This window comes from Larus michahellis, chromosome 5 (genome assembly GCF_964199755.1).
Source record: "Larus michahellis chromosome 5, bLarMic1.1, whole genome shotgun sequence".
NCBI classification, from domain to species: Eukaryota; Metazoa; Chordata; class Aves; order Charadriiformes; family Laridae; genus Larus; species Larus michahellis.
This window is the reverse complement of record NC_133900.1, coordinates 52,033,119-52,045,187: the sequence shown is the minus strand read 5'-3', so window position 1 is coordinate 52,045,187 and position 12,069 is coordinate 52,033,119. Positions and strand designations below refer to the sequence as shown.

The following is a 12,069-nucleotide window of genomic DNA, read 5'->3' as shown; positions in this document are numbered from 1 at the left end:
TTCCTGAAGAAACCTGAATTCTCCCAAAGCCATTTGCAGATGACATAAAACTGGGAAGCACATCTATGTACAAAAGAGGATTATAGCGCTATACAGGACGAGCTGCACAAATCTTGTAATGCAGAGTGTCAGAAATGAAATTGAATTCAATAATGAACATGGCGCTCAGGGAGTTCATCAGTTAGAAACAGCAATGGGAGGAAAAGCTTGGGTCTGTTAGTTGATCCAAAAGGAACTATGAGGCATCAATTTTAACTGGCTGCGAAATAAGCAAAGCCCAGGATATATTACGCCTGACAAAACAAACTGGTTGATTGATCTCATGTACTGGGAGGAGTGGGGTAGACATCAGGAGTCGGGGAAAGTAATGGGCGATGTCAATTTAGGCGCAATAGGAACAAATTAGCCATGAATACACTTAGGCCAGAAGTCAGATACATGTTTCCAAGAAGAGAACAGTCAATAGGAGTATTACACTCAGACAACTTACGATTTAAGAGAGACGGCAAGATATTTTATAAACATATATTCCACAGTCTGGCAGAGAGCTGAACTCACTCATTGAGAAGGTCCCTTTCAGTCATATGCTCTATCTCATTTTAAAGAAATAAAGACAAAGCTCATCAAAGCAGGTTATCTTTTATGAGATCAGCTAGAACAACTGGGAAACAAACACCACATTTAGAGGAACACAAACCCTTGAAGCTCTTGTTATTATTAGCTATCTTCACAATCTGCATCATATCATATGTCAGAGTGACAATGAAGATAGCCCAATTAATCCATTAATGATCTTAATGGGCTAAGAAAATCCAATAGGATCAAAGTAACCCTGCCATTTAACAATTCCACATCACAGAATAGATCTGCTCCCTCACCTACACCTAACCCAGGCCAAGAGGACTGGCTCCAACTGCAGGGTCTGAATTACCATCGCTCTCTATGAATTACTAGCTTCTTCGGTGGAAGAAGATGCCAGAGGGAAGGCCAGGTCCTCACTGAGCAAACTTCCACAAACTTCCTCTGAAGTCTTAGACACAAGTTTCCTTGTACTCCATATGTGAATTTAGGAGGACCACACCATATCCCAAAAGGTCCTGAGAGTCTCAACCAACAACGGTGAAATACTGCAGGTAAGTTATGCCACCAAGATGTGCAAAGTAAAAATGGAAAGACAGGGGTTTGGAGATCTCCTTTATTTCTACATCTTCTGATTGAGTTTTCTTGTTTAGTTTCCATAAACACCTAAAACAGCAGCTTCCAGCTACCACAGAAAACAAAGTTAAAATAGAATCATAGAATCTTCATGGTTGGAAAGGACCTTTGATATCATCGAGTCCAACCAAACAACCTACAGTCTCTGCCACTAGGGTGAGAATCCACCTAGGGACGCATAATACTGATATCATCAAAATCCTGATGATTTCAACAGGCATTTGCATAGGTAGCTTTTGCACTGGAAGAGCTCTCCTGACTTTGAATTTGACAGAACTGTCACAAAAGAGGCCAATTCAGAATGTAATTAATAGAATAGGTTTGATCTATAAGTTAAAATAGTCATAGTCATGACATTAAGGAAGCAGGCTTTAAGAACAAATATCCCGTGGACAGAAAGATGTAAACACTTGGAAAAATAGGACAATGTCAGCAAGACACTTTGCCTCTCTGGCTTAATCCAAACCAAAAATGCCTAGATATCACAATATCTACTTCATAACTGTCATGGATGCAGCTCCTCCTTAATTTCTCAGTTAACATTAAGCATTTTTTAAAATTGATTTATGAAACATACATACTTCAAATACCAGAAAAGATGGGACAAAAACTGAAGTGGCTCAAGGAAACACTGCTGCTGTTAAAGAGTTTGCTGTAGCAATGAGATATGCAAAGACAAATTCCTGCTCCGGTACTCCAGCAGTACTTAAGCACAACATGGTAGTAGCCTTATTTGAGCATTCTTCTATTTTCTGTTCATTTAAACCAGGTATCGTTCAATCCCCTTCAGATAGGTATGTAGAGATTTTGAAACAGGGCACTGCAACAAGATTTAGTCTTAGTTTTTAAGCTCACTCAAAACTAAAAATGTTCAAATATCACAAGGCATGAGAATGAGTCAGAGATGGACAAATGCAGAACAATCAACACTTCATGGTATTTCAACTCTCAATATTTTAACCAATTCTATCTCCTTCAATTATTTTCTCTGCTTTCTCCTTTAGTTAAGGCATACAGAGGAAAGGAACGTATTAACCATTTGATGCATGATGGAGGAAAGAGCTTATACATATCCTGACAGCAAAGGTACTAAAATAGGATTAACCAGTATTTTTTTAATGGGGAATAATCCCTACAGTGTACTGTGCACAACACCAGGTATACCATCTGGATCGAAAACAACACTCTTTACGAGTTGCCTCCACTCCAGCAACTTGCAGCAACCCGAGTACTTTGCAGACTGCAGTATATGCAAGGATGACTCCCCACAAAACCTGAACACCCTTGATGGCTTTTTTAAAGAGGGCATTTTAAAAGCAGTCCTTATAACTAGTTATTACTGCTTCTAACAGCCTCAGGAACCTAAAGTAACCTCAGTAACACTAAAGGGAAAAACATCCCAATGAAGCGTCTACGTTGCACGTTTGACAGCCCTTGTTCCTTGCTAGTTTGATTAAGAGTCATTCCATTTGTGTTTGATACATTGTGCCAGAGATGGGAGCAACACTAAAAAAAGAAATCAAAGCAGAAAGGCAGAATTGTGAGATCATCACAATACAGCAGAAGCTCCGAGCTAAGTGAAGCACATGTGTTTTTTATATATTTTTTTCACAATGGAAAAATATTCACATTGGCAGCATCTCTCAGCCTTTACGGGTTAGGAGCATGTGCCATGAAAGGAAGAGAAAACTGTATCCAAATGAAAGCGTAAAGGGAAGCTCAGGCATTATCTAAGCTGGAATTTAGCCAGGATACCAGGTGTCAGGCACACCTGCTCATACCAAGAGCACACAGTTTTGAATATGCACAAATAGTCAAAACTTGGTTTTGCAGCTTAGCCACAAAGACACCACCACCGAGCGCTCATCAAGCGTGGACACTAGGGCACTGTGACAGGCTTTACACCATCAGAAGAACAAAACCTTTTAAATAAGAGACACCATTTCCCGCTGCGCACACACACACACGTACAGGTGGTTCTCTGGGGAACGGTCAGTCCTCATCCAGCCTCAGCAAGTCTGTCTCCACATGAAGGAGTATTGACATTTGAATTGGGAAAAAAACCTGTGATTTTGTCAAAGGCAAAACTGATTTCTAATTTATTTAATGAACTGGTAAGGTAGTATGTCTGTGAGAACTGTAAGTCTGGTTTGGCAGTTTCCAGTTTGAGATATCCAGACCCCTTGAGGTCCAGGAACTTCCCCACAGTGCCTGCAAAGGGTAAACGAGCAAAGGAAGCCTGAAACTAGTGTAAAGAGTCCATGCACTCGCTGCAAGATTTTTAGGAATCCACAAAGATACAAAGATTCAAAACCCCTGATCTATTAGTTAAGCTTCTTATGTGCTTTTCATAGAACTCTTTATACAGCTATGTTGCAAAATAGCCTCCCATAGATAAAATAGAAGTAAAAATATTTGGGCAATTCTCATTTAGAAATACAATTAATTACAAATGGACTGGTGGGTTATTTATTAGAAGCATGGAAAAAAGCCTATTTATTCCAGATAACGTCAATAAGTTTCTACATGACTGTCTGTACTTTTATTAATTCTGAGACATCTCACTCTCTGTTTATTATTCGGCATTGTGCTGACAAAACTGAATTTCCGCACAGTCACTATTTCCTAAGAACTCACAACTGGTGCAGAATCCATCCATATGGATTAAAGATGTCAGGAGATTTTTTGCTTTTCTTTTCTGAGAAAGAGACCGTGAGAAATTAGATCAAAATAGGCAAAGACAGAAGACTACATCCATCATAGCACGCAAAAATTAACCACCTCACGGAAAGGCTGAGGGATTTGGGTCTCTTCAGTCTGGGAAAAAAAAGACAGCTGAGGGGGTACCTTATCAACACTTATAAATACTTAGAGGGTGGGTGTCAGGAGGATGGGGCCAGGATCTTATCAGTGGTGCCCAGCAACAGGACAAGAGGTAATGGGCACAAACTTGAGCATAGGAAGTTCCACCTAAACAGGAGGAGGAACTTCTTTACTTTGAGGGTGGCAGAGCACTGGAACAGGCTGCCCAGAGAGGTGGTGGAGTCTCCGACTCTGGAGACATTCAAAACCCACCTGGACGCGTTCCTGTGTAACCTGCTGTAGGTGACCCTGCTCTGGCAGGGGGGTTGGACTAGATGATCTCCAGAGGTCCCTTCCAACCCTATGATTCTACGATTCTATGTGGGAGGAGGAAAAAGGAGGAGGAAAAAGGAGGAGGAAAAAGGAGGAGGAAAAAGGAGGAGGAAAAAGGAGGAGGAAAAAGGAGGAGGAAAAAGGAGGAGGAAAAAGGAGGAGGAAAAAGGAGGAGGAAAAAGGAGGAGGAAAAAGGAGGAGGAAAAAGGAGGAGGAAAAAGGAGGAGGAAAAAGGAGGAGGAAAAAGGAGGAGGAAAAAGGAGGAGGAAAAAGGAGGAGGAAAAAGGAGGAGGAAAAAGGAGGAGGAAAAAGGAGGAGGAAAAAGGAGGAGGAAAAAGGAGGAGGAAAAAGGAGGAGGAAAAAGGAGGAGGAAAAAGGAGGAGGAAAAAGGAGGAGGAAAAAGGAGGAGGAAAAAGGAGGAGGAAAAAGGAGGAGGAAAAATCCACCAAAATCCTGTAGACACATCCCTTGCTCTGTGATTACACCACTTGAACAAGAAGCTGAGATGCAGAATAGACTGCAACATTTTATATCCATAATAATGTCCTTTGCATTTCTACCAGACACAGTCAGAATGTTTGTCCTCCTGCTTCAATGCCAAGAAGAAAGTTCCCTTTACTTCTCTCTACCACCGTGTTACAGTAGGGACTTTTAAAATAAAAATACACATTAATGTAGATTTTAACTTCATTCAAAGAGGATTTTTATCTATAGATCATTTACTGTATGTTTTTAAAAAGTTATAACGACTACAATATTGTTGGATGTGACAGGCTTCTAGAGACTAACCGGAGAGCATGAGCAATAGCAGAGTTTGGAAAAGAACATTATGTGTTACTCCTCTACTAACAAGAGAAGCAGCTCTAGAAAGTACCACACATCCTCCTTGCCAGCCAAAGAAGTGCAAAACAGCAGCTGGCAAGCAAGAAGAAAGGCATAAAGGGAAAGGTGATGAGATCACGAGCTAATAGGAGAGAGAACATGCTGCTGTCTCTGGCTTTACGGAAGCTCCACGAAGGAGCAGAGGGCACCTGTGAACAGTTACACTGGTAAACAAATTACCACTGAACCTGGATGCTTGGCATGTGGATTTCCAGAAAATAAAGAAACAAAGCCACAAAACACTGTTTCCTTGTGTATGGACTTTGACTTTCTTCAAGGAATTCATTTTGCTGGTTCTAAATGATAAATTCACATCTGAATTTGTGTCAAACATATGAAGAAATAATAATTGTTTCCTCTTTTTCCCTTGATTTCTCTGCAGACGGTGATGGCTATCACATTACCAGTTTGTGCCACCCCAGAAATTTCATTTACATGCACTGGAAAATAAAAATCATCTTCAGAGTCCCCATCCTCCCATACGTCATCATAAAGCCTTCAAAACTGACTCAACCAACAGCCGCTGTACCAGCTGAGCCAGAACCGTTCCTCTCCCTCTGCTGTTTTCCGGCAGCCACTGTGAAACAGGGATTCACAGTCAAGATCCTGAAAAGGACTTGGAGATCGTTCCTGCTTCACAGCCAGTAGCAACAACAGAGCAGGGGAATGCTCCGACCTTGTCTGCGGTCACCAAACCCATCCACGAGGCATCCTCACTCTCCTGCTCTCCCCTGCCTAAGCATCGAGCTGATTAATTAGCTGTAAAGTTTCCACAGGATGCCTAACGGTAAAGGAGAATGGGCAATGGAGAGTAATCAAGAATTAGAAGAGGGATGCGATGATAAAAAAGCAGCTTTGGAGGGATGAGGTCTAAGAAAAGAACATGGGAAAAACCTGTGAAAGGAGATGAAGAATCCAGCGCAGGAGTTATCCAGGCAGGAGTTATCATGAGGAAGGGAGCAAATCAAAACTCAAAGTGATGAAAACTCAAAAGGCAAGACTGAAAAAAATAAATGTGACTTATCTAGTGTTTTTTTATTAGAGAGAAACAGACAAATAGCATTCAGCAAGTAAATTATTCAGTAAATTCCCCTGATTTTTTTTCCCCACAGCTATTGTGACCAACTGAATAGCTGTGCAAATATTCCCAGAATGATGACAACATTAATCACACTAGAGATATCAAAACGCAGCCCATCTGATCTGCTATTACGAAGCTAGCTGCAAATGTATTACAGTTAAAATTCTGCAAGCAAGAGACAACAGAGAACTACCATATTTTACTCTTTTGAGCTGCAAGGGGAGGAGGGAAAGTTTTTCATAACGTTTTCATGCTCACATTTGTCAACTAGCTCGGAGATGTGTAAACTTCCTTTCAATGCTCTCTCTCTCCGCTTGAAGAATCCCCTTCTGTATGATTTGAACCTGAAACTTACATTCAACAAACTCCACATACATCTTCCCCTAAACACAAATGCCATTTCAGTGGCAAACGTAATCTGTCCTCTCATTGTCTTAGGGTGAGATCTGATGTGGTGACGGTGCAGGTCTAGTAACAAGTCATTACATCTTGATAAACTCTTTAACTAGAAAACATGAAGTGAGGAGACCAGACAAACCAGACAGCAGAGCTGTCAGCTGAACAATTAATTGTCTGGTGGAGAATTTTGATTGCCTGATGTGGCTGTTAGCAGAGAACTTATGCCTAAAAAAAAAACCAAACCTCTTCTCAATAAAGAAGTTCATGCAGAAAAGCATTTTTACATTTTGGTCTAGATTATTTATGTTCTCAAGAGTGATGATAAATTATTTCGAATCCTATTTGGAAAAGTCTTTCCTTTCCTAAACTTTCTCTTATTCTCATGCAGCCCTGGGGAAGCACGCTCTAAAATCAGTGGACCCACAAAGTTTAGGGGGAAGGTTAACTTTAAGCTACTGGAATATGTTGTAGAAGCAGCCTGAGTAGCACACTGGGAAGTTGCACACTGAGCTCTTGCCTTTGTGAAGAGGCAATAGAGCTTTTAAAAGTGCTCTAAGCCCCTCAGATCAACAGAAACTTAAACTGGTTGGGTCTGAGCATGTAACACAACCAAAAGGAAAAGCAACGCCAGAGGCACCTCTCCTGTGCCAGCTGGGAGCATCTGCACTTAATGCACCTACTTCACGCATTACACGAGGTCTTACCATACCAGGGTCAAGTACCTGCATAGTTTGTGTATTTAAGTGTGTGCTGCTTTGCTTATTTTCTGGTTCTAAAGTACCTGGTTTTCAAAAAGCAATCCACAGAATAACAGGTGGGTTTTTTTATTCCTGTCTGTATAGGAACTCTCACTTCCAGAATTTCTTCTTTTTTTTTTTTTTTTTTTTTTTGGAACAGATTTATTCCTTATGATCTCCCTGATGTAGTTTATTTTTGTAAACATCTCTGTCACACACTTTTACTACTAGTTAACTACTCTCACAAACTCCTCCTTTGAAACGCATTTTGGATGTGATAAATACATAAAAATATATGATCAAATTTCTATACCTGTACCAGCCAGATCCCATCTTTTGTGTCTTCTACAAGCTCATAGAAGTGCATTTCACCACTAAAGTTTGTACTGGAAACCGATTCAGAGGCCTCTTCCTCCTTGAGAGCAGAATAAAGCTCTCCTTCCATAAGGTCGCCTGAAAAAGAGACAATTGGAGAAATTCAATTACAGCAGCAATTGAGAAAGATCGCTTCATAAATTCTAGTAAGAGTTTCACTAACTAAATTTTACATGGTTGCTCAGAGAACCTTTTCAGTACGAAGGTAGCTAATCTAAAAAGTTATTATAATTTTATCTATAGTGACACGACTATGAACAATTTGACTTTAGCTGTCAGGCCACAGAAGAGAGGAACGCTATGCTCCTGGTTACACAGACGTACCACGCACGCAACCAAGCGCACAAAAGAATAAATGAATATCTTCTAAGCCTCACTCTCTGAAAATAACAATATTCTGTGGCTAAGAGCAATTTTAATTCATGTGCCTTTGCTTTCATTTCACAGGAGGGTAATTTTGCAGCAACCAGCTTTTTAACACTGATAATTCAAACAGACTTACAGAATTTCAATCAATAATTTTGTAACAAAAAGCCACATTGACTGTCCCATTGCAAGTAAAAATCTCAGGCAAAATAAATTAGCTGTTGGCTTCTGTTGGCAAAGTTGGAAAAACTTCCCATGAACTCCAATCCTAGTGACGTAAGGAGCTCACAGTAAAATCATCTGATAATGTTTCCTTTGTAACCTCATTTCCTTCTCAGGTGTTGTTTCACAATCATTACAAACGCTGGTAACGACAACTAGCATTCTAGTAACTAATTTATTAAGCTTGAAGAAATTAAGTCTTGTCCAAAAAGGCTGTTTCCTTTAAAATATAAAATAAAAAAAGCTTAACAGCTGAAACCCTTCCCAAAAGTATTCAAAGAATTCGGGGGGGGGGGGGGGGAGGACAAAAAAACCCAGGAAAAACACCTTCTGGTATAAGAAGTGTTTCTATGACATTTGAAGAAGTTGGTTAATACAGTTTGTTTGGAGTTAAAACACTTCCCTGCAGCATTTGCAACCCAAACATCATGACATCATGAAAGTACCTGACAGCCAAGGAGTGAAAGTGATTGGAAACAAAACTGAAATCACCTAATGCTTTTTACTGTTGGAGCAGCAAAGCGAATAAACAACATAAATAAACAATGAACAATAAAAGCAAATTAGATTTAAATGCCCAGCATTAATATCAATTATTTAAAAGAGTTAGCATTTTTAAGGTTATGACACTCACTATATTCATCCAAATCCTCCTCTTTTTCTGTCCAGGCATTTGAAGCCCACACTGCCCATCCCGATGGCTGGGATTTCTCTCTCAGCAGCCCTTCGATCACCGATTTACACGCAGCCACTCACATTTTCCTGCTTGGCGAGCACCACAGCTATTACATCAGCCCCATCTCCCAGTCCCTGGGGCCAGCTCCCTCCGACCGCCCCAGGCCACCATCCTTACTGTCAACACACTTCCACCATTCCTTACATCTCCACTGCTCTTCACTCTTCACTGTTCATCGCTCCCCCCCGCCAAAAAAAAAATATTCTACCCCTTTCACCTGGTCTTCCCTACTTCTGAAATGCCTCCCTCCCTTTTTCCAAGCTGTTTTTGGTATGTAGGATCTACTTCTGGCTCCTCCCGTATAAAACCACCGTGCCCCTCGGTACTGATCCCTCCTGCTCCTCCGCTATAAAATCACTGCTTCCCTCAGTTATTAAATCACTGCTTCCCTCTGCGCCCATCCAGATCGCAGTAACTGTAAGAAAACCAGCAAATGGGTAGGGAGAGGAATACACGGGAAAAGCTGGCCGCAGCTGTACACACTAACCCACTGCTCATGTATTTGGATTCTTTCCTCCTCCTTTTTGGCGGCCGACGACGTTCGCCCTCGCCCGTGCGGCCGCCGCCTCGCCACCCTGACCCCGGGGGCCCGCAGCAGCCCGGCGGAACCCACCGGGAAGAGCCATTTCTGGGTGACCCGTCTAACCGAGGCCTTCCCTCCGCGCAGCCTCTTCGGGCTGAAAACGCCGCGGAGGTTTTTCACGTCACCATCCCCGAGCTTCCCCCCTGCCTTCCTCCATTTAACCGCTCCGGCGTCTGGGTCCTTGGCGGGGGACACCGGCTCGCTCCCCAAATTCACCCCGCGAAGGCGCTGGCCCGCCAGCGTGGGAAGCGGCGCCCGGGTCTCCATCCCAAGGGCGGCGGGAGCCCACGCAGGGGTCACCGGGGATCCACCTCCCCACGCGGGGGTGGCGGGGGACCGACCTCCCTCCCCACCGGGAGGGTCGCCGGGGATGCTCGGCGTACCTGACTTCTCCACCAGCTCCCGCACATCCTTCTTCTCGGGCAGCCCCGAGTGCCCCAGCCCCCGGCACTCCAGGATGGTCCGCAGCTTCCTGAAGCTCAGGGCCACCGGGTCCACCAGCTGCGTGGCGAGGAAGCCGCTCTCGTACCACGCCACGGCCTCGAACACCCTGGCCAGGACGAAGAGCGCCAGGAAGTAGAGCAGCAAACAGCACAGCTTCACCCACATCTTCCCGCCGGGGGCTGCCCGCCGAGGGGCCGGGGAGAGCCGCGCCGGAGGCCGGGCTGCCGCGGGGCGGGGCGGCCAGCGGGAAGGGAAGGGAACCGGAGGGGGGGACTGTCAGCGCCGCGGGGCCGCGGCCCCCCCGCCTCCTCCCTCCCGCCTCCTCCCTCCCGCCGCTGTCCCCGCCCCGGCGGAGCCGCGGCGGCCGCCGGCGGAGACATAACAAGTGACGTGGGCGGGCGGGGCCGGGAGAACGGAGACGGGGAGGAAGAACGGAGGGGGGGCCCGGCGCTGCCCCGCCGACCGGCACCGCCTCCCCCCCCCCCCCAACAACCCCCCCAGCCGGCGGTGATTCAGCACCTCGTCCCGACCCCGCATCACCGGGCTGGGGGGGGGTCCCTGGTCCCTGCCCCGGGGGGGGGTCCCTGCCCCCGGGATCAACTTTGGACCCTGCACTTGCCGGGGAAAAAAAATAAAATTTATATATCTAAAAAAATATATATGTATATACATTTATACGTCGGGTATGAGTTACCAGGGCGAACCGAACCCCCGATCAACGTCTTTTCCTGAGAAGAAAAATGTTTACCCATGGGGAACGCAGTGGCGGTGTTTGGGCAGCACTGACAGGCTCCATGGACGCGCTGCGCTGGGTGTAGGGATGATCCCTCCGCTCCCCATTCCCAGCCACCAGCGCTGCTCCCAGCCCTTCCCTCCCGCTAACGCCAACAATAAAGTGAAATCCCTGGGACTCTGCAGTTTTGGGTTGGCACTTGAGCACCTGGGGCTCGTCGTGCTAAACTGAGGGTAAAAGGCAACCAACCAGCCAGCGGCACCGAGACTTCTGACAAAGGGTGAAACTGGGGTTGTTCTTCCCATGGGAAGCGTTTGGGGATCCATCGGGGATCCTCATTTCAGCGGATCCACAACTAATCACCCCAGGCTATACAAGAAGCATTAGGCTGTAAAGACGCGATTGTAATCTGCTGCAAAAAACATACTAAACCCCCAAGCTTCGTCTTTGAGACGAAGGCTCTCCTCTGAAGGAAACTTCAACATGTCTTCTGTATGTTTAGTTATTTTAAGAATCCATAATTTGCATGAAAATTGCCAACTCATACAGATGTGCGCAAAAATAGCACAGCTTAATTTTAAAAACACTTCACAACCCCCCAGAGTGTACACGCTGAAGGAATTCTGTACTATCGAATTTCAAAAAGACACATTAAGATTGACCTGTAGAAAGTATTTAAATGGCTGTGCTCCTCACAGCCTTTAAAACACATTTACAGGGTTCTCAGCATGCTGATATGATTTAAAAAGGGAAAAAACCCCACAACCCAGGTCCAAGCACGTTTTGTCACGCAGCTGCCACGGCCCCTTCAAGAGGAACAATCATGACACTTTTCTTCGGCAATGGGCTCGTTTTATTTCTTGAAAAGGGACAAGCAGAGGGATTGCAGAAGTAGCTGCTCACCAACGAAGCCCTTACGGGCTGGTAAACGTTGTGCCTCACACTGGGAGCTGTATAAACCTTTATCTTTCAGAATTTTTATGTGGTAAAGATGGGAGGTGGCCTGCAAAACCCAGCTGTGCTGATGCAGCTGGATTAAATACGAAGGGATCCCAGCAGCTCAGCTGGGTTTGCAGCGAGCCTTGGGTGGGATGCCCGGCTGGGACAGAACATACCAGGGCCACAGTGCGGCGAAGGGGCCTGTGGGAGACCAGGAGCTGC

General features: G+C 44.7%; 1 protein-coding gene across 3 annotated transcripts in view; it reads right to left on the bottom strand.

Moving 5' to 3' along the window:
• Positions 1-10,506, bottom strand: part of LOC141743352 (charged multivesicular body protein 3) — a 37,965-nt gene extending 27,459 nt beyond the window's left edge. Inside the window, exons 1-2 of one of the 3 annotated variants that reach the window (XM_074587278.1) lie at positions 10,115-10,506; positions 7,763-7,902 (exon numbers count right to left, since the gene is read on the bottom strand). In XM_074587278.1, coding sequence (XP_074443379.1) covers positions 7,763-7,902; positions 10,115-10,340 — 366 coding nt within the window. In that variant the 5' untranslated portion in view covers positions 10,341-10,506. Of the gene's footprint in view, positions 1-7,762; positions 7,903-9,046; positions 9,907-10,114 lie in introns of those variants that run through there. The other 2 variants (XM_074587284.1, XM_074587279.1) reach the window with 2 other exon arrangements.
• Positions 10,507-12,069: the final 1,563 nt, after the last annotated feature.